This window comes from Carassius carassius, chromosome 2, assembly GCF_963082965.1.
Source record: "Carassius carassius chromosome 2, fCarCar2.1, whole genome shotgun sequence".
NCBI lineage: Eukaryota > Metazoa > Chordata > Actinopteri > Cypriniformes > Cyprinidae > Carassius > Carassius carassius.
In genome coordinates this window covers 8,655,846-8,682,924 of record NC_081756.1, presented here as the reverse complement: position 1 = coordinate 8,682,924, position 27,079 = coordinate 8,655,846, and the positions used below count along the sequence as shown (strand labels likewise).

At 38.0% G+C, this 27,079-nt stretch overlaps 2 protein-coding genes and 1 long non-coding RNA gene across 4 annotated transcripts; 1 reads left to right on the top strand and 2 right to left on the bottom strand.

Moving 5' to 3' along the window:
* The first annotated feature begins 794 nt into the window (after nucleotides 1-794).
* On the top strand, nucleotides 795-5,900 carry LOC132096529 (maspardin-like). Of its 2 annotated transcripts, none has more exons than XM_059501952.1 (10): nucleotides 795-940; nucleotides 1,185-1,232; nucleotides 1,343-1,407; nucleotides 2,128-2,289; nucleotides 2,484-2,564; nucleotides 2,645-2,790; nucleotides 2,874-2,982; nucleotides 3,332-3,439; nucleotides 4,913-5,053; nucleotides 5,213-5,900. In XM_059501952.1, the coding sequence occupies exons 3-10, from the start codon at nucleotides 1,345-1,347 to the stop codon at nucleotides 5,336-5,338; spliced, it is 936 nt and encodes a 311-aa protein (XP_059357935.1). In that variant the 5' UTR covers nucleotides 795-940; nucleotides 1,185-1,232; nucleotides 1,343-1,344; the 3' UTR covers nucleotides 5,339-5,900. The 2 variants fall into 2 exon arrangements, with proteins under 2 accessions (XP_059357935.1, XP_059357943.1); XM_059501960.1 differs by lacking the exon at nucleotides 795-940 and adding an exon at nucleotides 1,055-1,096.
* A 1,528-nt stretch (nucleotides 5,901-7,428) lies between these two features.
* Nucleotides 7,429-20,888, bottom strand: LOC132096524 (ankyrin repeat and death domain-containing protein 1A-like). Its single transcript, XM_059501938.1, has 15 exons — nucleotides 20,742-20,888; nucleotides 19,993-20,096; nucleotides 19,636-19,734; nucleotides 18,199-18,297; nucleotides 17,872-17,976; nucleotides 16,663-16,761; nucleotides 16,160-16,258; nucleotides 15,969-16,067; nucleotides 15,772-15,870; nucleotides 14,532-14,630; nucleotides 14,359-14,457; nucleotides 14,159-14,254; nucleotides 13,860-14,061; nucleotides 8,323-8,454; nucleotides 7,429-7,903 (listed from the first exon to the last, which is right to left on the bottom strand). Exons 1-15 carry the CDS (start codon nucleotides 20,782-20,784, stop codon nucleotides 7,842-7,844), a joined length of 1,536 nt encoding a protein of 511 aa, XP_059357921.1. The 5' UTR covers nucleotides 20,785-20,888; the 3' UTR covers nucleotides 7,429-7,841.
* A 4,265-nt stretch (nucleotides 20,889-25,153) lies between these two features.
* Nucleotides 25,154-26,580, bottom strand: LOC132096521 (uncharacterized). Its single transcript, XR_009422592.1, has 2 exons — nucleotides 26,062-26,580; nucleotides 25,154-25,183 (listed from the first exon to the last, which is right to left on the bottom strand). It is a non-coding gene; the product is annotated as an uncharacterized LOC132096521 (long non-coding RNA).
* Between the last annotated feature and the right edge of the window lie 499 nt (nucleotides 26,581-27,079).

Here is a 27,079-nt window from a genome sequence, read left to right as displayed (position 1 = left end):
CGCAACTACAATACACCAGCTGTCTCATACACATTACTGACTTATATTATATCACTACACACTCCTAAAAAATAACTGTCCTAAAACTGTAGAGAGAAAAGCACAACTTGTGAGTCATAATTTTCAGAGTTCATTACAGATGAATTATAGACTAAACAACCTGAACAAAAACTTTGCAATCTACTTAGTGCATCTAACTAATTAACTAAATAAGCATATTAGTTATTTTTGAATGCAGAAATATAATTAAATACAAAACAAATAATACAGGGAAAAAAACATAGAACATATGGGAGAATACAGAGGAGATATTATTTTTTTTAAACAAATATATTACAATTTATTTAAAAACCGTTCTATAATAGAGCTTTTTTTATTAGAGAAGACTTTTTGAAGTGACGATAATAAATATAGATCAGAAGTAAATATTTTGCTGGGTTTAAATTTAAGGTATCTAGCTTTGTGGATATATTTATCCATCATAAAAATAAAGTTTAAGACATCATCTAACTCCTTACTGTCAAAAATATCAGAATGGACTTACTGACAGAAAATACTACAGAGCTGGTGGAACACAAGAAATAGGGAAAGCTGATATTTGAAGCCATATGAATGATTTTATTAAACAAAAATACTAAAGATACAAAATAAACCCTATAACACATTTACGGATACACATTTATGTCATTAATTTCCGTTTTTGTTTCAACAGAAAGAAAGAAATGCGCTTTGGAACTTTTTTTTCATTGTAACTGTTCCTTTAATGGCTCCCCGTTGCTCTCACCGCGCATGCGCGCAGTTCGCGGCTTCTGATTGGCTGCTGTCAGTCGTTTGTTGGATGCGGAAGCTGCTGTCATGTGATTCAGCGAAGGGCTACAGTGTTATTTCAAGTCTGCGGATGAAAGTCAATAAAAGGAGATTTATTTCAACAACCAGCACGGTTATGTTTACTCCTCTATCGCTCGTAATTATCTGCTGATTTACATTGTTGTGAAGCGTATACAAACGGCAGTTTTATAGAGATGGATGTGTGTTTTTCAGCATTTAAAACAATCATATGTCCGCTTTTGTACTTATTTAAACGATTATTTCAAATCGAATTTTATATAATTTATTTTGTATAACTATGTATGTACATCTACAAGAATTAGTCTTCCACACTAATCACGTTTTTTCTCTCCTAGGTTTTTCTATGGTGAAATACATGAAGGGGGTGTGAAATCAATGACACAGTAACTTACCTTTTCTTTTCTTTTCTTATACATTGCAAGCATTGGACGATCGTGTCAGTTATTCTGTGAAACATACACGTGTTTAACCCGACATTTCATTTGCATTTCAGCAATGGAGGAGATAAGAGTATCTCCTGACTATAACTGGTTCAGAAGCACCGTACCTCTGAAAAGAGTAAGTATCTATCTATCTATCTATCTATCTATCTATCTATCTATCTATCTATCTATCTATCTATCTATCTATCTATCTATCTATCCGTCCATCCATCTATCCGTCCATCCATCTATCTATCATCCATCCATCCGTCCATCCATCCATCCATCCATCCGTCCGTCCATCTATCTATCTATCTATCTATCTATCTATCTATCTATCTATCTATCTATCCATCTATCATCCATCCATCATCTATCTATCTATCTATCTATCTATCATCCATCATCTATCCATCCATCTATCATCCATCCATCATCTATCTATCTATCTATCTATCTATCTATCTATCTATCTATCTATCTATCTATCTATCTATCCATCCATCATCTATCCATCCATCTATCTATCATCCATCTATCCATCCATCCATCCATCTATCCATCTATCTAACCATCCATCCATCCATCCATCCATCCATCCATCTATCCATCTATCTATCCATCCATCCATCCATCCATCTATCTATACATCTATCCATCCATCTATTTATCATCCATCCATCTATCCATCTATCTCATGTTGAATTGTGGTGCATTGAAAAAATAATTAATAATTGTTAATTGTCATGTTAAAAAGTGTAGTTAACGTGAAAAAGAACTGCCGTAAATGCTAATTAGGATAATATGTATTATACGATGCTGATGTAGCACATTTGTGCCTGTGTGCCTTCTGTAGATAATCGTGGATGATGATGACAGTAAAGTCTGGTCGTTGTATGACGCCGGGCCGAAGAGCATCAGGTGTCCCATCATCTTCCTCCCGCCTGTGAGCGGCACGGCAGAGGTTTTCTTCCAGCAGGTGCTGGCTCTCTCCGGATGGGGCTACCGCGTCATCTCCGTACGTTTCCACATCAGCTACAGATAGACCTGCTGGAATAGACATCTGTTAACATTTTTAAGGCTTTATTCGGTTGCCTTCTGTTTAAAAAAAATTGCATTTTGCATGACTAACATGTCCTCTTGCTTCTCTTCTAACATTATTTCTTTTCTTTTTTTTTCCTGTGATGTGTGACTTGATATTTCTGTATCCAGCTCCAGTATCCCGTCTATTGGGATCTTCTGGAATTTTGTGATGGATTTAGAAAGCTTTTAGACAACCTACAACTGGACAAGGTATGGTGTACCGATTGTTTTATGTATGACAGACGAGAAAGGAGTTTCTTTCACAACCTGTTTTCATTCTCTCTGTGCAGGTGCACTTGTTTGGCGCCTCTCTGGGTGGATTCCTGGCTCAGAAATTTGCTGAAGTCACACATAAATCTCCCAGAGTTCATTCTCTGATCCTGTGCAACTCATTTAGTGACACATCGATCTTCAACCAGACATGGACAGCAAACAGGTAGAGACTTACACTGGATACTCGTGCAGTGCTAATATCTCCATCGCTGTGGATTTGTCTCATGTATAATGTTACTTTTCTAGTTTCTGGTTGATGCCTGGTTTCATGCTCAAAAAGATTGTGCTTGGTAACTTTGCCAAAGGACCCATGGACCCAAAAATGGCCGATGCAATTGACTTTATGGTTGACAGAGTGAGTAATGCCATACTGACTTGTATTGATGATATAATTAGTGAAGTTAAGTTTATTTTACAACATCTAGTAAAAAGTCGATTACAGATCAATAAAACCATATATTCAGAGCATTTGTTCAAGTCGATTTGTTGCCTTAAGGACATTTTACATGAACATTAAAAATGACCACCCAGATTTTGTGAAATGTGTAAACATGCTTACTTTCATTGTACTGAAATAGTTAAGTGAAAAGTAAGCCAGACCAGATTCAGTACTTATTCTAGATCTCATACTGATGTGTGAAGGGAATTTGTCTCACTCTTTGCTCATTTATCAACAAAGAGCTCTCTGTTTGTTTGTGCTTCAGCTGGAAAGCCTGAACCAGAGTGAACTGGCCTCTCGACTCACGCTGAACTGCCAAAACTCCTACGTGGAGCCTCACAAGATCAAGGATGTTGCCGTCACCATAATAGATGTAGGTCTGCTTTGTATACTGTCGGTTGAATGTTTTTTTTCTTTCTTCTTATGATCACCAAGCCTGCATTTATTTGATTAAAAAAAACAGTAATATTGTAATAAGTAGTGTTTTTTATTTTAAAATATTAAAATGTAATTTATTCCTCAGTCTAGTGTACATGATCCTTCAGAAATCATTCTAATATCCTGATTTGCTCAGTTATTACTTCTTATAGGTGCTCAATTATTATTAATGGTACATATTATAAATCAATTTTGGAAACCCTTTTGCCACTTTGTGAAACTAGTGGTACATGTTTTCCCCCTAGGATTTTTTGATGAATTGAAAGTTCCGTGAACAGCATTTATTTGAAATATAAATCTTTTGTAACATTATAAATGTACTTACAGTACAGACCAAAAGTTTGGAAACATTACTATTTTTAATGTTTTTGAAAGAAGTTTCTTCTGCTCATCAAGCCTGCATTTATTTGATCAAAAATACAGAAAAAACAGTAATATTGTGAAATATTATTACAATTTAAAATAATTGTTTTTAAATGTAATATACTTTAAATTATCATTTATTTCTGTGATGCAAAGCTGAATTTTTAGGATCATTATCACATGATCTTTTAGAAATCATTCTAATATGATGATTCATTATCAAAGTTGGAAACAGTTCTGCTGCTTAATATTTTTTCAGAACATGTGATACTTTTTTAGGATACTTTGATGAATAAAAAGAAGAAAAAAAAGAAGCTATGTTTTTAAAATAGAAATATTTTGTAATAACAATATACACTACTGGTCAGTAATTTGGGGTCAGTAATTGTTTTTTCTTTATTTTCTTTTAATAAAATCAATACTTTTATTCAGCAAGGATGTGTTAAATTGATAAAAGGTGATAGTAAAGAAAATATATTATTAGAATATATATTATTAGAATTTTTTTTATTTTGAATAAATGCAGTTCTTTTGAACCTTTTATTCATCAAATATATTAGACAGCAGAACTGTTTCCAACACTCATAATAAATCAGAATATTAGAATGATTTCTAAATGATCATGTGACAGACTGAGGTTACATGTGACACTGAAGGCTGGAGTAATGATGCTGAAAATTCAGCTTTGCATCACAGGAATAAATTATTTTTTTAAAGTATATTCAAATAGAAAACTATTATTTTAAGTTGTAATAATATTTCACAATATTACAGTTTTTTCTGTATTTTTGATCAAATAAATGCAGGCTTGATGAGCAGAAGAAACTTCTTTCAAAAACATTAAAAATAGTCATGTTCCCAAACTTTTGGTCTGTACTGTACATAAAGTACATTTATATATGTACTTATCAATTTAATGCACCCTTGCAGTAAAAAAAAGTTAGTGTATCACAATTTCCACAAAACGGTTTGATAATAATAAATGTTTCTTGATCAGCATAAAAACAAGAAAGTTTAACATTTGTAAAAATATTTTGCCCTTCAGGTTTTTGATCAGAGTGCCCTGTCACATGAGGCAAAGGAGGAAATGTATAAACTGTACCCCAAGGCTCGACGAGCTCACCTCAAAACAGGTGGAAACTTCCCGTATCTGTGCAGAAGTGCAGAAGTTAACCTGTACATACAAGTGAGTCCACAGTTTCAACCAGTTAAATTACAATTCTGTTATTAATTACTCACCCTAACGTTGTTCCAACCTCAAATTAATGACTTTTTTCCTGTGCAACATGAGTGAAGAAAACCTGAAGACCTTTCCCGATGCTCGTTTTCCTGTTTTACTCTCTAGATACACCTGCGTCAGTTTCATGGGACGCGGTATGCCGCTATCAGTCCAGAGATGATCAGCGCAGAAGAGCTGGAAGTGCAGAAGACAAATCTGAGCAGCGACAACGAGAGTGATGGCGAATCGTAGAGAGCCCAACAGGCCTCGCACAAACATCCTCTGAATGCTTACTAGATGAATTGGGACATGAGTTTAACACGTTTCAGCTACACAACATTCAGAGGTCATGTTTCGCTATTCTGTTTTTCTATGACCTTAAACTCAGTCAAATGTGAATGGACTTTAAAGAGCCTATTTTTACTTTACAGAAAAGAAACAATATTTTGATTAAGACTGTAAATAAGTGAAACTGAGTACATGGTTCGAGTTTTCAAATGTTTTGACCCGGTTGCCTTACACAATATAAAATGCACGTCTTTGTTCAAATTAGCACTTTTTATTCCCTGAACTTAATTTTCTGCCTTTTGTACATTGGTGTTATTTTCTGTTACGTTTGTTTTTGTTTGTTTGTATGAATGTTGTCAACGTCATCATGCCTGTTGCTTGTTTGAGTCATGCACTGATATAAAATGAAACTCGTTTCAACATCAGATTGTGTAAAACCTCTTAACTTTTCCAAATGACATATCAGGAGTCCTTGATTTGGAAACAAAGTGTCATTATTTACTTAAATAAAGCTGTGTAACCAAAAGACAGGTATTGATCTTTGTTATAGATTTACAACTATTTTTATTACGTGTTCTGCATTTGCTAAAAGTATTATCATACAATTAAAACACTGCTGTGACTACACGATATAAATCATTAAAGTTTTTTCAGATTAATGAATTAGGCATTGCAAATTTATGGCATGCAAATAAATTCAACATTTATTTTATTAGACCATGGTATTCATATTCATGGTATAATTTAGTATCATCTACATACAATAGTATATGAATACAGCAATCATTCAATATCATGGTATTATGATTTCATCAGTATTGTGATGTTATTCTGAGTGACACATTTTATGGGATTAGAAAAGAGGTGGATGTGAATGCCTCTGGTTTAAAGGAATAGTTTACCCAAAAAAAAAAACAATTTTATGCAAATACACTTGCCCTCAGGTTATCCAAGATGTAGATGAGTTTATTTCTGAATCAGGAAAGAAATATGCACAGACCAAGCACCAATTACAAGTGAAAACAGTCCAAAACAATTAAAAACAAATATGGACTATTAAAAAAAAGATTACTCCAATATTATTGGACTGATTCTTTGAAGGAAACCTGGCAACAAAAATACAGAAACGGAGAACTTCCTGTTGTAATATTTTTGTTTATTGAGACGGTGTTGCATGGACACAGAAAGAAAACAGCTGCATGTTCCTCAGAGACAGCTGGTGATGATGGGTTTGCTTGCGTCATACTTGCACTTCATTTAAAACTGTGACTGTGCTTGACTAGCATTTGGATTCATGTACACAATAACATTTGGATAACCTATACGAGAAGCACTGGAGTCTGCAAATTTGCAGAAATATTTTCATACGTCAATATTAACTTTTAACCTAGTTGCTTCAGATCAGCACTGAATTTTCTGTTGAGTCACAGTCCACTACAGCCATTATAACAAAAATATGATAAATATCTAGATTATAGTTATAAATGCAATCTACAAATAGAGCCTACAGTGTTTATTCATCTCTATAGTTTATTTTTCTAGTTAACTAGCAGTGGACAAATAATAGCTTTTCTGAGGTTAATGTTACATTGTTAACAAGCTGTTTTATTGACATCTTTCACAGCTGAAACACTGCTTGAGGGATCACATGATGAGACACGTTACATTTTCAACATACGGTCCAATGTTCATTCATGTTTATTTCGTGCAGTAAATAGTAGTAAGGGGGGAAGGTTTGGTTCATGAAAAAAGTTATAATTTTAAAGCTCAGATTTGTTTTATATCATAAGTAACAAAACTATTAGTTCCTCAGAGAAATTATTCAAATTGAGAAATCAATGTCAGGCCAGTCCTAATCCGTATAAAATACTGCAGAAGATTATGAATCAATTCATTTCATTGCACCTTCACTCTCATGTCCCGTCTTCATATAAGAGCATTTGCACACACTAAAGTTCACACACACACACACACACACACAAACACACACACACACACACACACACACACACACACACACACAAGTGTGTTACCCAGTATCCTGGCTAATGCAGCTTCTTTAGAATTTTATTTGTTTCTAGTGTTAAACATAACCATTACAGAAGAAATGTTGCATCTACAAATAAATTTAGGACTGAAAGACATGCATAACAGTAAAAAAGAACCTGAAATTCAGCATAACCAAAAATGTCATTGCTTGATGAGTTTTTCTGACAGAGAAAAAAAAAAAGAATCTACATGATCTCCTAAAAAAAATGCTGTGATATTTTCTTCAACAGAAACACAATGTTTCAGTCCAAAGTCATGTGTGCTGTAAATATTTGCTCTTGGTGTGAACGGCTAAGTTTTCTTCACTGAGGTTGTATTTTAGGGAGTATTTGTGTTTCATCAGTGCTGTGTATTTGAAGAGCATCTGATCTCCTGGTTGGTACGTGCTCAGTCTAGGCCTTTCTTAATAAATCTCAGATTACATTGTAGAGCATTTTTTAGCAGAAGATGGATCAGTATTTGCCAGCTGTCGCATGCTTTCTGTTAGAAAGAAAAGAAAGTTATAAAAGAGGGAAGGTAAAGCAAGGTTGTAGACAGTGAAACTGGTAAAAATATACACTCGATAACTCTGAACTGAAACCCAAAGTTTCCAGCTGATTACAAGCGTCTAGGCATAATCATGGTCAAAACATTAGTTGGTCACATACAGGAAAAGACGGATATGAAGTTGTCAGTTATTGGTCAAAATAACCCAACTAGAATTTTAAAATCGAATTGGCACACAAAGTCACTTCAGTGCATTCTGGGAGAGATGCATGCAATTCTGCTAACAAGCTCTTCATTTTGCTGCCTTTGAGTCTGAAATGCACATATGATGCATAAAAATGCAGTCTAGATGGGCATCACAACAGGTTTGGGAACAGACCTTATACACGAATGACCTGTAGTGATGAATTCACCTGCCAGATCGATCCTTGAGATTCCTACCAGACCTTCGTACAAACCCTTGATAGGGTTTTCTCCAGCGGTGATCACTCCGTGCAGCCAGATGAGCAGCATCCTGTGCCCATGCTCCTTGTAGCTCTTTGTACCTATAAAATACAGAGCTTGTCATCACTATCACAGATATCTGTCGGTGTCTTCAGTTTAGTTTGAGTAGTAGTGCCATGCTCTTAAGGATCTTGTTTTCTGATTTAGAGTTCAAAATAGAGTTAAGCAGACTACTTCACACTAATTACTATGGTTACTGGCTCATCTAATGAACCTATTTTCCTTAGTGTAATAAAGACAGAATTATTCAGAAGACTTCTGGGATAATGGGACTTTTTTGGTGCATATTTTCCAATTAGGATTTTTGGCAATTTAATAATAATTTGCCACTGATGATTCAAACGCAAGTTTTGAGCAGTGTAGAGTAGCGCTTGTTGTTTGTAGTTTCTCCGATCACAAATACAGACATGGTTTTATGTTTACGCAGTGCGATATGTAACGCAACGTGCAAAAAGACAGTATAAGTCATTATAATCAGTAATTATGCCCCCTCTGGATGCAACAAATGCCTCATTTATAATGGGTTTTATTGTTTTTGTCTTGTCGGGCTGGGACACACGGCATAACAGTATGTTGAGGGGCGTGACAGGATGTCACACGCTTGAGGTATTCGGCCAATCACAATGCACTGGATAGCTGGCCAATCAGAGCACACCTCGTTTTTCAGACCGATGAGCTTTGTAAAAATCGACACGTTTCAGAAACAATAATATACAACATAATGTTCTTTTTGACAACATATGACCCCTTTATGAAAAGTGATTAACATCTAATATAATAATCCACCCATTTGTATTTCCCCATTTATAGACATTACATTTTAATGGGTTACTTAGAATACAAATTGTATATATATTTATATACAAATCCTACCTTATGTTTGGGGTCAGCATGATTTTACAGAAATGACTTTCTATTCATCAAAGAATCTTGAAAAAACAATTATCACCGTTTTCACAAATATATAAAGCAGCACAACTGTTTTCCGCATTAATAATCAGAAATGTTTCTTGAGCAGCAAATCAGCATATGAGAATAATTTTTGAAAGATCATGTGACCCTGAAAACTGGAGGAATGTATGTATGTGTCTAAAAATACACACACTGTATCTATAACTTTTTTTAAATGCACTCAGCAGAGAGGTACTGTAACACGGAGTCAGAGACATTCGAATCCATCCGCAAGGCTTTATTTTGAATCGTCAACAGGTAGGAATAATCACCAGAAAACAGGAACAACGTAGGTAATCCGGAACACAGTTCAATAGATAGGCAATGGTCGCAATGGCAGGCAGCAGTAATCGTCAACGGGGTACACAGTCCAGAGTCATACACAGAAAATCCAACACAGAGATAAATGCTCAGAATTACGACCATAGGGAACGATAAGACTTCGCAATGAACAAAGAAAGTCTGCGCCTATTAAAGGCAATAACTAATGAGATGATAAGCCACAGCTGAGACGGAAAAGTACTGGGTCCGTGTGAGAAAAGAGTCCGGGCGGAAATAATATTCGGGTGATGGTTCCCGCTGTGTTCGGTCAGAAAGGGCCACAGAGGCGCTATTAGTGACAGAGCCCCTCCCCTGCGAACGGCTCCCGACGTGAGCTCCTATTAGGCGCCGAGGTCTACCACGAGGACGAGGAGCGGGTTTCTCCGAGTGTTCCCGGTGGAATGTAGCAGTAAGTTGGGGGTCGAGCATGTCCTTAGAATTGACCCAAGACCGCTCCTCGGGGCCGTATCCCTCCCAGTCCACGAGATACTGGAGAACCCCGCCTCGGCGCCGAGAGTCCAAGATCTGGTTGATCTGATAAATGTTCTCCTCTGCGTCCATTAGGGGAGGAGTCTCTGCCGGAGCGGCCTCGTCCTGGTCCCCCTCTCCTCTCGGTTCCACAGCGGGCTTGAGCAGGGAAACATGAAAAGTGGGTGAGATGCGGTAATGAGATGGAAGATCTAAACGGAAAGACACAGGAGTGATTTGTCTGAGGATTTTGAACGGACCCACGTACCTTAGGCTAAGCTTTCTGCAGGGGAGTCGGAGTCTCAGGTCCCGGGTGGAGAGCCAGACCCACTGTCCAACTAGGTATGGAGGAGTGGCTCTCCGGAGGCGATTGGCTTGGCGGGTAACTCGTTGGATTGCCTCTCGTAGGTTGGTGTGTGCTATATCCCAGGTAGCTTCGCTCCTCCGTAGCCAGATGTCCACTGCGGGGAGGTTAGTAGGCTCCCCGGACCACAGGAATAGTGGAGGTTGGAAGCCTAACACACATTGGAATGGGGTAAGTTGGGTGGAGGGCTTCCTTAGGGAATTCTGGGCGTATTCGGCCCACATGAGGTATTCGCTCCAGTCCTCCTGATGGAGGTGACAGTAAGCTCGTAGGAAGCGGGAGAGTTCCTGATTCAGCCTCTCCACTTGTCCAATGGATTGCGGGTGGTACCCTGACGTGAGGCTGACGTTGACATTTAACTGAGACCAGAGGGACCTCCACACACGGGACGTGAATTGGGGTCCCCGATCCGAGATTATGTCTTCGGGCAAACCATAAAATCTAAAGACCTGGTTGCAGTGGGAAGTTTGGGAAGCGGAATGAGGCGGCATGACTTTGAGAACCGGTCAATGATGGTGAGGATCACGGTGTTGTGGTGAGAAGGGGGCAAGTCGGTCATGAAGTCGACGGCCAGGTGGGACCATGGTCTTTCTGGGATAGGGAGAGGCTGGAGCAGACCGGCAGGGCGCTGGTGTAGGGATTTGGTTTGGTTGCATGTGACACATTCCTTGACGAAGGTTAGAATCTGTTGAGTCATGGAAGGCCACCAGAACTTATTGAGAACGAGTTCCCTGGTCGCCTGGACGCCGGGGTGGCCGGCGCTGGGATTCTCGTGGATCAGTGTCAGTACGCGATGCCGTAGGGGAGCGGGGACGTAGGTCAGTCCAGGAGGGCATTCCGGAGGAGCAGGGTCTGTTTCTAGGGCCTCAGTGATCTCGGCCATGATGTCCCATTGCACGGGGGAGACGATCTGGGAGATGGGAATGATGGTAGCCGGAGAGGTGTCTGATTGGGACAAGTCGTATTGGCGGGAGAGTGCGTCCGCCTTACCGTTCTTGGACCCGGGCCGATAGGTTATAGTGAAGAGAAACCTGGAGAAGAATAACGACCATCTGGCCTGGCGGGCATTGAGACGTCTGGCAGTTCTCAAGTACTCCAAGTTTTTGTGGTCGGTTAGAATGAGAAAGGGCATGGTCGAGCCCTCCAACCAGTGTCTCCATTCCTCCAGGGCCGCTTTCATGGCCAACAGTTCTCTGTCCCCGACGTCATAATTCCGTTCCGCGGGATTGAGACGAGGGATCCGTCTTTTTTTTTTACGAAGAAGAAGCCCGCCGAGGTAGGTGAGGTGGAGGGTCGGATGAACCCCTTGGCGAGTTCTTCGTCGATGTATTGCTGCATGCTCAGAGTCTCGGGTTGGGACAGGGGGTATACACGACCCTTGGGGAGCGTGGCTCTAGGTAAGAGCTCGATGGCACAATCCGTGTCCCGATGAGGTGGAAGCTGGGTGGCCCGGGATTTGCTGAATGCCGAGTGGAAATCCCAGTAAACCTCGGGAAGGTCCTGCGGGGGTTGACCTTCAGGTTGGGGAACTGGGACCACGTGATGGTTCCTCTGTGGGGATTTGAGACACCGCTGGAGACAAGATTGGGACCACTGGATGATGTCCTGATCCTTCCAGGAAATTTGTTGATTGTGGAGGGTGAGCCAGGGGTGGCCAAGAATAATGGCGTGGTGAGGTGATTGAGTGACATGGAGCTGGATGGTCTCGGTGTGCAGGGAGCTGGTGATCAGTGTGATGGCCTCAGTGATGTGGTAGATCTTTCCAGCACCTAGTGGTCTTCCATCCAGGGCTGCCACCGCCATAGGAGGGTCACATGGAACAAGAGATATGCGATGGCGATTAACAAAGTCTTGGTCAATAAAGTTACCGGCCGCCCCTGAGTCAATAAAGGCTTTAGTCTTGATGTGGCGGCCGTGGATGATCAAGCAACCATCCAACAAGAGAGAGGGTGACAAGGAATTGTGGCTTACCCGAGTGCTGGTGGTTCTAGGAGGACGAGCGGAACATTGAGCTCGGAAGTGACCAGACTGACCACAGTAGAGGCATAGACGATTTCTCATCCTTCTGTCGCGCTCCTCATCAGAGAGGCGGGAAAATCCCACTTGCATGGGCTCCTCCAGGGCGTGAGCCGAAGACTGGGGTGAGGCGAGAGGTAATCGTGGTTGACGACTCCTGCGAGAGCGGAGCAGATGGTCCAGTTTGATCGCCATCTCCATATACTCCTCCAAAGTCTTGCTCTCATCCCGACAAGCGAGCTCAGCCTGCAGGTCGGTGCGAAGCCCTCGACGGAACATGGTCTTAAGGGGTTTTCCTTCCCAGCCCGCCTGGGCTGCTAGCGTGCGAAACGTGAGAGCGTAATCCGCAGCGGTGGAAGATCCCTGTCGAAGGTTTAATAGTTCCTCCTCCGCCTCCTTGCCATCCTCAGTGTGGTCAAACACCTCCCGGAATTTGGTGAGAAAGTGCTGATACGACGGAAAAACCATCTGCTGGCCCTCCCACAAAGCCGTTGCCCAGCTCAAGGCCTTACCGGTGAGAAGGGTGCAGACGAGGGAAACCTTGCCATCCTCTGTCACTAAGCCCGGCGGCAGCGAGTTCACATAGATGGCACACTGCATAAGAAAGCCCCTGCACTTGCCTGGGGAGCCGTCATATTTCTCTGGAAGTGCCAAGCGGGGTGCGTGGATTCCCGTGGTGAAGACCGCGGAAGGCGGCGCGGTGGGGCCTGCAGTGAGATCTTGTGGCACAGCCTGTGGGAGCGACCGCATAGACCGCACCAATTCCTCGGTCATGGTGGTCAGCCGATCTAACTGTTGGTGATGCACAGTCAACAGGGAGGCTTGTCGTGTCAATTCAGTAACCACTCGATCTAAAGCCGCTGGATCCTGAGGTGGCGAAGTCTTCTGTAACACGGAGTCAGAGACATTCGAATCCATCCGCAAGGCTTTATTTAGAATCGTCAACAGGCAGGAATAATCACCAGAAAACAGGAACAACATAGGTAATCCGGAACACAGCTCAATAGATAGGCAATGGTCGCAATGGCAGGCAGCAGTAATCGTCAACGGGGTACACAGTCCAGAGTCATACACAGAAAATCCAACACAGATATAAATGCTCAGAATTACAACCATAGGGAACGATAAGACTTCGCAATGAACAAAGAATGTCTGCGCCTATTAAAGGCAATAACTAATGAGATGATAAGCCACAGCTGAGACGGAAAAGTACTGGGTCCGTGTGAGAAAAGAGTCCGGGCGGAACTAATATTCGGGTGATGGTTCCCGCTGTGTTCGGTCAGAAAGGGCTACAGAGGCGCTATTAGTGACAGTTACATGACGTACCTGTCCATTGGTGCTCTATGGCTCGAATATGTGCTTCTGAGAACTTCCAGTGTCGAGCCAGTGTTTTCCACTCGCCTGGTTTAAGATATTTGGAGGCAAGTGTCCATAGGACAGATCGGATATGTTGTGTCTCCTGTCGATGATCTTGTTTAAAGGTAAGGCTCGTTCCTACCAGAGAGTCAGAGTCACTCGTCACATTTTCCTAAGCAAATTAAAACATTAAAAATACCACACAATCTTAAATTATTTGAGTCATATTTTATCTGTCACAATTCAAGTTTAATGTACAATTAACATACCTTCTCCCATTTGTAAAATCTGTCAGCTTTGATAATCATGTCAACGACATTCACATGATTGCCTCGAGCTGCTACATCCAGTGACGACTTTCCCTGCTATAACATTGAAGTAAATATCTTCTGTTTAATTGTTTGATCACAAGTGTATTACAATATTAAATACAACATCCACACCCAAGTATGACAACAGTAATTTACACCTTGTCGAGCAGATTGAGATTGACTCCAGATATCAGGATCATTTCAGCGATGTTCAGCCAGCCGTGTTCTGCTGCTATGTGCAAAGCAGTTTGAAGCCGCTGTAAGGAAGAAAAAGTTAATTTCACCTTAATCAGTGAAATCATGACTGCATTTGTAAATGTGGAGCACTCACATCATCAACGATGTCCAGGTCGCATCCCGCATCGATCAGATCCTTCACTATTCCTGTGGAGTTGTTGAGCACTGCCAGGTGTAGAGCTGAAGTATGTTGCTGGCAAGGAAAAATGTCTGTAAATACTAGGGGTTTTCTGAATAGTAGAACTTAAACTTGTAATGTTTCCGATGTTTTAGCTCCTGGTTCAAGAATAAGGTAAATTTTCAATTGTGCCCAAATCATGCACTCCATATTGCAATCTTACTAAAATGTATTATATTGTGTGCATGCATATGTATTTTTTGCTAATAGAGAATGTTTTTAGAACTTTGGCTACATACTGGCAAGATTCTAACAGTTCTAAACAAACATCCTTGCAGTAACGTTAATAGAATGTCCAATATCAATCAAAATGTATAACAACGTTCTCAAAACGCTAGTACAAAAACATTTATCTAAACTTTTTTCTGAAACATTTTAGTTGTACATTCATATAAGATGGTGTAGGAAAAACTCAAAAGTAACATTCCCATAATGTTTGTGAAATAATAACATTAAATGTATAATAACATTGCCATTAACAATTAAATTACAATTAAAAAATTCAAAGAACACTGAGAAATAAATGTTCTATATACACCATTTATCCATTATGTATGTAATTAGGGAATAAGGTGATCTTATTCATATATTCTTTTAATGTCAACAGAACTTGAATCACCAACTGTTATTTTACACAGAATGTTGGCATGAAGATCTAAATCCATAATAAAGGTTATCTACTGCTTGAACTCAAATTGAGGACAAAAAGCATTTGAAAACAAAGCACACAGGAGGTTAGATTCAGGGGACTCCTCAGTCAAACATTTTGAGAATAGACATGCTTTCGACAAGATGAAAACCCCACTTGTCCCAAATAGTGCTTTGGTCATGTCCTTAAAGTCAAAACAGCTGCACGATACTTCTGATAGCGGTGTTCTGTATAATATTGTCTTAAACATGTCTGTAACATAATCAAGATGGCCTTGTACCTAGACTTACTGACAATAATTAGTCACAATACTGTACATATACAGTAGGGGTGTGTGTGTGACATTGCTAACAGAGAATCCATTAGTTGTTTAATCTGCATGCCATAGTGACCCCCCCCCCCCCCCCCCCCCAAACATTCTCTCCTGTTCTACAACAAAAGTTATAATTCTTGATAGCAAGCAAAAATGTAAAAAGCATGCAGAAAGCTGGGGTTTTTAGTACTGACTGTGTCTACTGAATCCAGGTGGATCCCAGCCTGTACCAGCAGTCGCACCTCTCTTCCTGAGCCATGCTGGACCACCAGATGAAGAGCAGACCTGTTACTCTATAAGAAAAAACATATGACCATGCACTGTAGCTTGATGTACTAAAAAATTTGAAAATCCCATTGGTCATGATGAAGACTCATCACGAAGTACTCACATGAGTGAGTTCATTGACATTGCAGCCAGCCTCCAGCAGCAGTCTGACACATTCATAATGCCCTCCTTCAGCTGCCAGATGTAAAGCAGTCATGCCATCCTGACAAAAGATCCCAATGTGAAACAAAGAAACAACACCAAAAAAAAAAAAAAAGAAAGAAACTGGTGCACACAAAAACGGGATCGAATTACAATGTTTTTTTCATCAATGCTCTCCCCGGTGTCCATGATCTTCTGTAGGATGTCACTGTGGCCTTGCTTAGCTGCCAAATGCAGTGCAGTGTTTTCCTCCTGCAGTTCATGAACACCATATTAATGCCGCATCAATCATTTCTTTATCCTTTGTAATTGACAATACTTTTCTTTTTTTTTTTTTTTAACTAACCAAAGTATGACCGGAAAGGCGTCTACTGTAGCATGCTGAAATATGTTTAGTTTCTCTTTTGTCATTAGGTCAGATTAATACATTTGGAGTTGATTTGTTTTCTATTTTGATGATTTCTTTGGCTCCATTCTGCATTGATTTTTTCTTTTTTAAGAGCTTACTGATGTCTGAACACAGTGAATAAAATAAGAATACAGTGCCACACCACTCAAGTCTACATATTTTATTTGGATCACATTTGCAAGTTTTTTGAAGAACATTATTCTGAAACCTTGGCTGACACACAGAGGAGTGTGTGTCTGTCCCTCACCTTGTCCTTGAGGTCATGAGCACAGCCCATCCCAATGAGAAACTCCACCACCTTCAGGTGTCCATGCCCTGCGGCCAAATGAAACGCGGTCTTACCTGACTGACACATGTTAGAAAGGACAAAATGTAATAGACTCTTAAAAATAAAGGTTCCAACAGGGGACGGTTTCATAGCAATGCAATTGAAGAACCATTTTTGGTTCCTCAAAGAGCCTTTCTGTGGACAGTTCTTCATTTAACAAGAATGTAAAGAATATTTTAATAATCTGAAGAGCCTTTTGTGCAAGCGAAGGGTTTTATAGATGTTAAAGGTTCTCCGTGAAACCATGAACCTTTATTTTTAAGGGTAGTTTCCATAAACATATAACAGCTTTACTTCATCTGTTAATATTCCAATGGGAAATAAAACATGTTTTGACAGAAAGCACAATGAAACTACTCCAGAATATTGATAGTGTGATATCTGTATTATTGATCCGCTTTGCAAAACATCTAATGGGAATAAATGTAAACTTGTGTGTAATGAGTAGCAGAATTCACAACAGCTTGAAAATCTGTGAAAAAAATAAAAGTTTGTTGATGTTCATAATACATGTCCCCACTCATATTGACTGTGCATGATTCATCTATTTTCTCTGAATTGAATTTCTATAACCAAGGCTGTGGAGGCAGAGAAAAACAAACAAATGATCCAATAAACTCCTCATGGATAAAACTTTCATGGAGCTATATGTCCTGTTTTAAAGCTTGACCTTTTCACTGTCTGCTCTTTACGTCAACAAACCTCTTCCCGAAGGCAATTCCTTCCTCAAAGTCATTCCTTGAAAAAGTTGAACTGGTATTTGCGTGAACACTGTGCAATCATCACAGCTGTTATCAGTCTCTTAGATGGAAAACAGCTTAAAGTGTCCGCAAATACAGTATGTAAGAAGTCATGTGATCAAAATATGAACAAATAGTAACTTTTTGGACAAATTCTGTCAAACTGACCACCTCCGTTTCACCCACAGAACTTACACATTTGTATCAGTCAAACTCTCTTTCAGAATTTTCTCTAGTGTAAAATATGTTTTTCTAGTTACAATACATTAGAGAGCAAAACCCATTCTGTCTCTTAACTTTGCCTGGGCTCTAGGGAACTGAAGGTACACTTCTGTGTAATAAAAGACTTCAAAATCACGGTCATTGTGACAAAACATGAGATTCTCACCTTGTCGACTTTATTAAGCTGCACGCTTTCCAGATCTTCCATGATATACTCCAAAATACTGATGTGACCCCTCTGGGCAGCACAGTGCAAGAGATTCAAGCCATTCTGAAAAGAAAAACGGAGAGAGTTCAGTAAGTGGGATGCATTGAAATGAATGATGAAGCCCTAATGTAGGCCTGTACACATGCCGATCTCATTTGTATTGGTTAGTGGTCTTTAAAAGCTTCTGAAGACTATTGGTGAAGAGAGCAGAGCACATCGAGTGAGATGTGCCACTGTCTTCTTAAAAACAAAATACCTAAAAGGATTTGTCCAATCGAGTCTTACTTTGTTTTCACAGGTGAGCTTTGCCCCAGTTGAGACAAGGAGCTTTAGGACCGAGAGGTGACCAAACCATGCGGCTAAGAGCAGAGGGTTCATACCGAACTGGAAAACAATCAAGAATCTAGTCAAAAACAATATTAGCCTGCAGTGAATACAGTTTTTATTATTTAATAAACACAATCCAGGGATGCATACATGTGTAGATCCTTCTGCTAGCAACAATAAGGACATGAGTTTGATTCCCAAAACTGACTTTTTGCACCAAAAGCATATGGAATGACCCGAGACATGCTATATACTTCAAATGTTTTTATAAATAGGATGTTTTTAATAATAATTTTCGGTTAAATTTTATGAAATAAAACTGCATGCATTAGAATTAAATTACAGTAGTTATGCCCACATTACTACTTGAGGGACTTTTGTGTTTTAAAAATGAAACTCACTCCACAGGACCATTTATATGAACTGCAAAAACAAAAACGGGATTCAAAAATGTTGACCATCTAAAAAAATAAATAATAATAATAATAATAATAAATTAATAAATCCTCTTTCACTTATACTTTAACATTAATTTTTAATATTAAATTTCATTGTGACATTTTAATTATCCCTTGCATTTCACGGCCACCCTTTGTCGTTGGTGACACGTTTGTGCACAGATTGGACTTTTATTCTCTGCATATGCAGTGACACGTTCTTAAAGTTCTTTAACATGCTATAATTTCTCAAATATTTCAAAAAGACTTTTCAGATTCCTTAAATTCTCTGTATAATTTTATAAAATAAAAACAAATGCATTCAGCTCTTATTACAGTATATATATATATATATATATATATATATATATATATATATATATATATATATATATATATATATATATATATATATATATATATACACACACACACACTGTACTGAACATTTATTTTAATCTTAAAATTTATTGTAATATTTTAATTTCATGGTCACCCTCTAAGTTTGTGTGCACAAATTGGATTTTTATTTTCATTTTATTGTGGCCTAGTGGTTAGAGAGTTTGACTCTTAACCCTAAGGTTGTGGGTTCGAATGTACACTTTGGATGGGTTAAATGCAGAGCATGAATTCTGTGTATGGGTATATATATATATATATATATATATATATACACATAAATAAAAGATTTCCAGGTACATATTGGTCAACTGCTCAATAACCTAAAAAAGGTTTTGCCATGCTTTGTCTCTTCAATCGTTGTTGGTGCAACAAGCTCATAGCCTCCAGTAATTTACAGGCCACATGGTGAATGAACAGCAGCCCATTAAACATTTATCCAGTTGAGCAGTATTTCACTTATCTGTGCTCATACAGTAAATAAACACAGAACATGAAACATTCCGCCTCAAATGTAGCTACATCTGAATCCGTTCAACAAAATGCAATTGACACGTACGCTGTCCATATCATCCACCTCCATGTCATGGTCCAGCAGCAGATGCACTGCCTTCTCACTGCCGGCTCCTGCTGCCCAGTGAAGGGCCTTACGGTCCATCTGTAAAACCAAAAACACATGAAAAAATGAAACAGCCACTTTGAGTCATAATGCATTATCTTTGTCATGTTTTCAGGTGATAAATACTCTTTGTCTATGGTTAAATAAGTTGCAAATTTTCAACCTTTCCAAGGGCATATATGAAGACTGCTCTTTTACAAGAAAGACTACTTTAGAGTGTCTAGTATAATGCACAGTCATAATACAGTGCATGTAGATCTGCACTGTTCATATGTTTCCGCATTGGCTATATCTCACCTTATTTTTGACTTTGATGTCCACCCCTCTTCTGATGAGCTCCTGCATTCTCTCCGTGTCATTCCTCTTCGCAGCATCATGAAACTCCTTCTCCGAGCGAAGCACTAGAGTGAAAGGTGACATCATTAAGATATGACCCGCTATTAAAGATGTATGGGGTACAAACATTAGCAGGAACAATGATTATCCACATGCATCAACACTATTCATATCTAATGTTTCTTAAGAGATCTTTTCAATCTAGGTTTCAGATTCTATTTTAATTTGACACATCATTAAGATATGACCCACTATTAAAGGGGTACAAACATAAGCAGGAACAATGAAAGTCCACATGCATCAACAATATTGATATCTAACACTTCTTTCCATTTTTATAGAGAATTAAAATCTATGTTTTAGATTATATTCTAGTTTTATGCATAATTAAGATTGAGGATGGGATCGATTACTGGTGTATGGGGAGGGTAGGCCTATATAAAAAATAAAATATTACAAGATATAATTAATAAATAGTATAATATACTGGAGGCTGTAAATATTTTGATGAATACAACACAGCACTAGAAAAACGAGTCTCTTTAGTGCATTATATAATAACGTTTTTATTGTCAACTATTAGTGTTATAAGCAATTCAACGAGATGCATATATGAGAATATATTCCTCTCACTTGCCCTAGTTATTGTCCGTACTAATACCGCACTACAACACTGTTTTTTATTTTCAGTATGCTATTTTAACACTCACATATATCGTCTTCAGACACCAGTCCGTCTTCCATCGTCATCATGTGCGCATCCTCTGATTTGTCTCTACATTTTCATCTTTTGCTGTGATGTTTCGGTCTGGTTGTCGCTCAGCCGAGCTCAAGCCTGCCGCTTTGGGACATGACGAATCCTGCTGAAGCGAACGAAGGTTTGGCTCATGAATATTAATTAAGTCATGCGGACGCTGCTTCGTGTTTTTCTATGGACGCTGCTGTGGTCATAAATATTAATTAGATTGTGCTGAAGTTATTTCCAATGGCAGTTAATGAATATTAAATAGGTCACGCCGACGTTGTCCTGAATTATAGTTTAATATTTTCGCTACCACTTCATCGCCATTTGTGACAGACAGCAGATGCCATTTTTATGGCATCATATACAGTACAGTGAAAGTTAAGCTTCTTCTTCCTCGGGTGAACAAACAAGAACAACTTGAAGAAAATAATAATAATAATAAACAATATAAAAGGTGAAAAAAAATGTCTGATACTGATTATTTATTTTAAGAATACATTTATTTTAACAAAATGTTGAAAGCATTTGTTTTTATTGGACGATATATATAATTTTGGGATAAAAGGTATACTTTTATAGGCTACTCCGACTATCTTTATTTGAAGTTATTAAATTCATTACTCTATATCATCAGACTCTTTTCATCGAGAGCGGATTTTTCATGGATTCGTTTTCTTCTCGGATTTGATCTTTGTTGTGTAGCCTAATAATAGGCAATTGAGCTTGTTTGTCTGCCTGATGGCTTTAGGTAAACTAACTTGAATGCTGGACAAATGTTGACCTGTTTGAACAAAGAAAGCCGACACATTATTATAAGAAACCTCCACTAGAGAGAGCTGCAGACTCGCTGGCTTCACTTCCGAGACTCATTTCTGGCCAATTAAATTTTTTCATGCACAGCTGTTGGGGCTAATAGGCCATTTAAAGATTGTGAGTCACAAATTCAGTTGATTTTTGCTTGCATAGTTGCATAAAACAACCAAGCAATGCATGTTGGCTAGAGAAGCAATCCAATATCCATATCAGAACAAACCACTGTGCACAAGGCTGAATGGGAATGCAATCATCACGTTTTTGTTTAGCAAATCAAGGAAATTTTCTTAAATAAAAAAATCAAATAAAAAATGCATTACATCATTTCCTCACCATTATGAATGGGTGCCATCTGAATGAGTCCAAGCAGCGACTAAAACTTTATTTATGAACAACATTGTTCATCGCTACATACTAAAAATACTACAAACATATAATGTGACATTAAAAACATTAATAAGCTACATTGTTGTCACATGAAGTCTGCATTAATCTTTTTATGTGCAACAAAGTCATAACTCTTGCCAGTCTGATTAAATAGTTGCATGTTAAATCACTCCTCAAGTCTGCCAACTCTCACATATTCAGCTTGAGAATCATGTATGGCACCGTTCTCAGGAAAGCGACTGTAAATCGGTTTGCTTTGGTGCACATGAAACTGACAGCAGGTCTCCACACTTCTAGTTTATTCATCACTTTGGAAAGTAAAGGTGAAGACCATAGGTGAAGACGACAGAGTTGCATTGTGGGATGCAGTATCCTGTGCAGTGCTTATGCAATGCATAACTGGAACAATTTTCTAGTCACATGCATACTGAACATATGCCTAATATGCATCGAATATGTACTGCATACAGTATAAATATTAAACAAAAGGTATGCATGTTTGTATGCAGTTCTCAGTACGTGTACTTTGTAGTATGCCAATACTTTCACTATAGGGAAACAAAACAAGACTTGGTTTCTAAAAACAACCAGCAGAGTGAGACAGGGTGAAACCGAAGGTATCTACTACACACTATTTTGATAACCACACCACAAATACAGATCTGCTATCGGCCTTATTTTGCAATGGGGAAGTAAGATATTTACAGTGAATGTGCTAGACTTTCGCTTCATTAGCCACTACAGGCAAATAGCAACAACAAAGTACATAAACGGTGAAACTATTTGCACTTCAAAGCAGTGCGTTTATGAGGACGATAATACATTCAAATTATACGACAAGCCATAAAGCTGGCCAAATAACTGTAAAATTCAAGTTGCAAATACTACAAACAAGGGGGATAAATGGAGAAAATAGAAGAATGTTATCCCTAACAAAAATATTTTACCAAAGTTTTAACCAAAATTGAAAAAAATGAAGGCTGTTAAATAGTGGAATCTATTGGTCAACATATTTTCATGGTAAAAAGGGAAGGCAGGATTTAGGGGTGTGGTGAGGGAGCAGCGTCCTGCTGATCGGTTCCACATTTCACTATGATACATGAAGTGGAACAGATTTTGTTTTTTTGGCTAAAACACAGCGTACCTGCCCAGTCTAAACTTAATGGGGAATTACATAAGACTTTTACTGTTTATATATACACACAGACAGTTATACTTTTTATAAGCCATCCGTACACACACCCTACCACTCACAGAAAAACTAATGCATTTACAAAAATAATAAAAACTTAGTTTATTTTTATACCAATTTTACAATTGAGGAGGTCTCCAAAGGGAGGTTTTTGGAGATTTGGTCAGGTTTTGCACACTTTTAGGAACACATCTGTCCCCAAAATTTGGTTAAGTATACACACACACAAACACGTAGGGTTTCCATGTTTTATGGGGATGATATTCCTTAAGTGAAATGGTTTTTATAAATGTACAAATTGTTTTCTACCCCCCTTACTCTAACCCTACCCCTCACACAAAACTATGCATTTTTAGATTAAAAAAATAAATAAATCTTGCTTTCTATTTTGCTTAAGGGGACCAACAAAATGTCAACAAATTTAAGAAATGACAGGTATTCCGATCTTTTGATGCGCATAATGAAGAGAATAGCAGGCACACACACACACACAGACACAACTGATTCTCATAAAGTACATTTACTCTTTTTATATGCAATCCAGTTCATGACATCACATGGGCATGTTAAGAGCTAAAACACGTCCTATTTTACTAATTTCTAAACTGACCAAGTATTTGTTAACCACTGTGTATGTATATACAATGTGTGTATGATACGTTTTATTATGTCACTGATTTCATTATAAATACACACTAAGGTTCAAAGGAATTAGGTTTATAAAATAAATTTTAAACATGAATAAAATTGCATCTAGAAAGTTTAAAGCAAACCCATTGAGACATCAGAATATATAGAATTCATTTTAATTTTTTTGACAGATTTGATTAATGCAGGTTTGATAAAAAACATCAGTATCTTTTAAAAAAACAAAAACCATTATAAACTGTTCAGCATATGACATTTCATAAAAATAGAGACATGCTTTGCAAAGCAATGATTTCCCATTTTTGCACATTTAATATGCAATTGGATTAAAAATATATTAGTGCAGTTAGTAAATACAATTAATAGGCACTCGCACATAAATCCATCAGCCTCTTCAAACATCAACCGTAAACATTTAACAGTAAATCTACATTTGATCTTAAGCTTTGATTAGACAGACAAACATGAATGTCAGAACATTAATAACTTAAATATTAAGCATTCCCCTGCTGGCCGGGCTATGTACAACAATGTTCAAATATTCACTGAGCTATAGTTTCATTAAACATATTAGAGAAATGATACAAATTGAAACTTCAGAGGGAAATTAGGAAATGAAACACTAAATGTACTGCGCAAAGGACAAAGTACGAAAATGAATCCCATTATCAAAGACTACATACTTTATATAATGGACTATTTACATGCAAGATCATATTTTTCAAAATGGTACCACAAAAAATAATCACTTTTCATCATGGGAATATTCTTGATTCTGTTAGGTCTAGAATACACTGAAGTAAAACTCAGCTACACAGTTGGTTTTGCAGACTTTCAGTAACTGTTAGCATAATCACATTCTCTGTGCGTTAAGAAGCTAGAGGTGAAGTGCTGCATGAATCTCGTATCTGCAGATTATTAATAGACTGTGTGAACAGGGAACCGCTTTGCCCATCGCATCAGTATGAGAAAGAAAAAAAAAGGAACAGAGTATTTAAGAGATACTTCACCCGAAAATAAAGATTAACGGTTGACAGTAGCCATGGACTTCAATTGTAATTTTTGTAGTTTTTTCTTTTAAAGAAACACATACTTTTATGTAGCAAGGATGCATTAAATTGATCAAAAGTGAGAGTAAAGACATTTCAAATTTAGATTTCAGTTATTTCGTTACTTTCTATTCATCAGAGAGTCCTGAAAATATCAGGTTTCAACAAAAATATTAAATATTTAAATATATATTCAAATAGAAGTTATTTTTAATTGTAATACCATTTCACTTTTTTTTTTACTGTGTTTTTGATCAAATAAACGCAGCCTTGGTGAGCAGAAGAGACTTTTGAAAAACACTTAAGTCTTACCAAAACCTAATGTTTAAAGGCAGGGTAGGTAAAAAATGTATAAACAACTTTCTTCCAAATTTGTTTAAACTTTCTATATATAATCAATGCATAATTAAAATGTAAGTACTCTGATAAAAAGAGTATAAAAATCGAGTGACTCTAGACCGTTTAATCTGTATTAAACACAGCTCATTATTTCCATTTCGGGACGAAACATAGGATTGGCTTAGGCGACTGTCACTCTCTCGCAACCATGGCAACCACCCTTTTGCCACACATGACCTGCCCACTTGCGCGTGCACGTTTGATTTGAGGAATTCAACAGGCACGGATCCTAGGAATACCAAAACAATGGCAGAGAAACAGCAAGCAAAATTCACAGTACCAGCCTATGCAGTTAGTGAAGGCAAACCAGGCAAAAAAAAAGGAAGACCGTAACAGTACAAGAAAAGGCAATGAACAAAAAGTCTTTGGATAAACAAAGAAATAAAACGCGAGTTAATATCGGCATGGCTTTCCAGCGATGGCGAGAACTGAGGGAACTCAAGGGGCTGAAAAGTGACTCCTTGATGGCTTTATTTCTGCTGGACAGGTAAATCTTTCTTTTTGTATTTTGATCATACATATTTTTCTGTTTATTTTTTCATGAAGCATGTGTCATTAGCACACGTAGCTGCGTAATATAGCTAACATAACATTACTTAGCGAGCCGTAGTAGAGGCTTTTGAAGGAGCCCAGAAGGGAGGGGGTGGAGTGAATGGAAATAATGAGCTGTCTTTGAAACAGTCGTGAGAGGTCTACAGACACTCGATTTTTATACTTTCTTTTCAGAGTATTTACATTTTAATTATGTATTGATATATAAATAAAGTTTAAACAAATTTGGAAAAAAAGTTACCTACCCTGCCTTTAAATGGTAGGGTATTTGTGAAAGTCTTAAATAGTAAGGTGGATATTTTTAGATAAGATAATCATTAATCAGAACGGACAAAAGACAAACAGTAAACTATAGACTGCACTTTATATAACAGACATGGATCAGGAAATATAAAGCTTTAAACTGTGATTATTAACCCCTATATATTAGAAGTTTAAGGCACTGTAATTGTTTACTTAGCTACTTATTTTGCCTGACATATTACTGAAAAATGTGTCTCATAAGACACAATTGTCTTTCGGTAAAAAAAAAAAATTATATATATATATATATATATGGGGCGGGGTTGGTGGCCAAACAGAAATCTCCCTGTGAATTATCTTGCATATTCAGGTTGGCTGAAATGGCTTCAAAGGGCCAGAGTTTTAAAAGAATTAGGGTTTTATTCAGTTTGGCCCAAGTTAGCGAAACAGCAGCACAGCACCTTTAAAGTGGAAACTGGGACTGCTGATTAAAACATACAAGCACAAGCTTTAAAAGCACTCCGGTATCGCTCCTTGGTAGCCACTAGAAACATTTGAACATGTCCATTGACTCTTAAATTTTCAACTCCTCTTTTTTTTATTATTATTATTTTTTTTATACAAAAAGTTGCAGTGCAAAACTCAGCATACAACATGTCACCCTTCCACAAATGTGTTAGGTGTAAAACGCTTACTTATCTAACAGTTGTTATGTGCAGTTGTAACTTATGGGGGTTTAAATCCATTTTAACAAAGGGCCAAATATAACTAAACATGGGGTAAGAAACAGAGAAAGCCTAAAGAAAGACCACACTACATGACATAACATCAGGTATGCTAACCCGGCTAGCAAATTTAGCATGTTTCTTCACAAAATAAAATGTAGCATGTACAAATTTAGCTCAATTTTTACTAAATGGTTTGTCTTCCTACCAAAAACATGCAGGCCTTCAGTGTCATCATCTAAAGCAGGAGTTCTCAACTCTAACCCTCAAGATGCACTTTCTAGCAGAGTTTAGC

Coding starts and splice junctions, on each gene's coding strand:
- LOC132096529 (XM_059501952.1), top strand. CDS start 1,345: ATGGAGGAGATAAGAGTATCTCCTGACTATAACTGGTTCAGAAGCACC. Junction 2,290..2,483: donor GGGGCTACCGCGTCATCTCC/GTACGTTTCCAC, acceptor TTCTGTATCCAG/CTCCAGTATCCCGTCTATTG. Junction 2,791..2,873: donor CAGACATGGACAGCAAACAG/GTAGAGACTTAC, acceptor TTACTTTTCTAG/TTTCTGGTTGATGCCTGGTT.
- LOC132096524 (XM_059501938.1), bottom strand. CDS start 20,784: ATGATGACGATGGAAGACGGACTGGTGTCTGAAGACGATATAT. Junction 20,097..20,741: donor GGTGTCTGAAGACGATATAT/GTGAGTGTTAAA, acceptor CTTTCACTCTAG/TGCTTCGCTCGGAGAAGGAG. Junction 17,977..18,198: donor AGCTCACCTGTGAAAACAAA/GTAAGACTCGAT, acceptor TTTTCTTTTCAG/AATGGCTTGAATCTCTTGCA.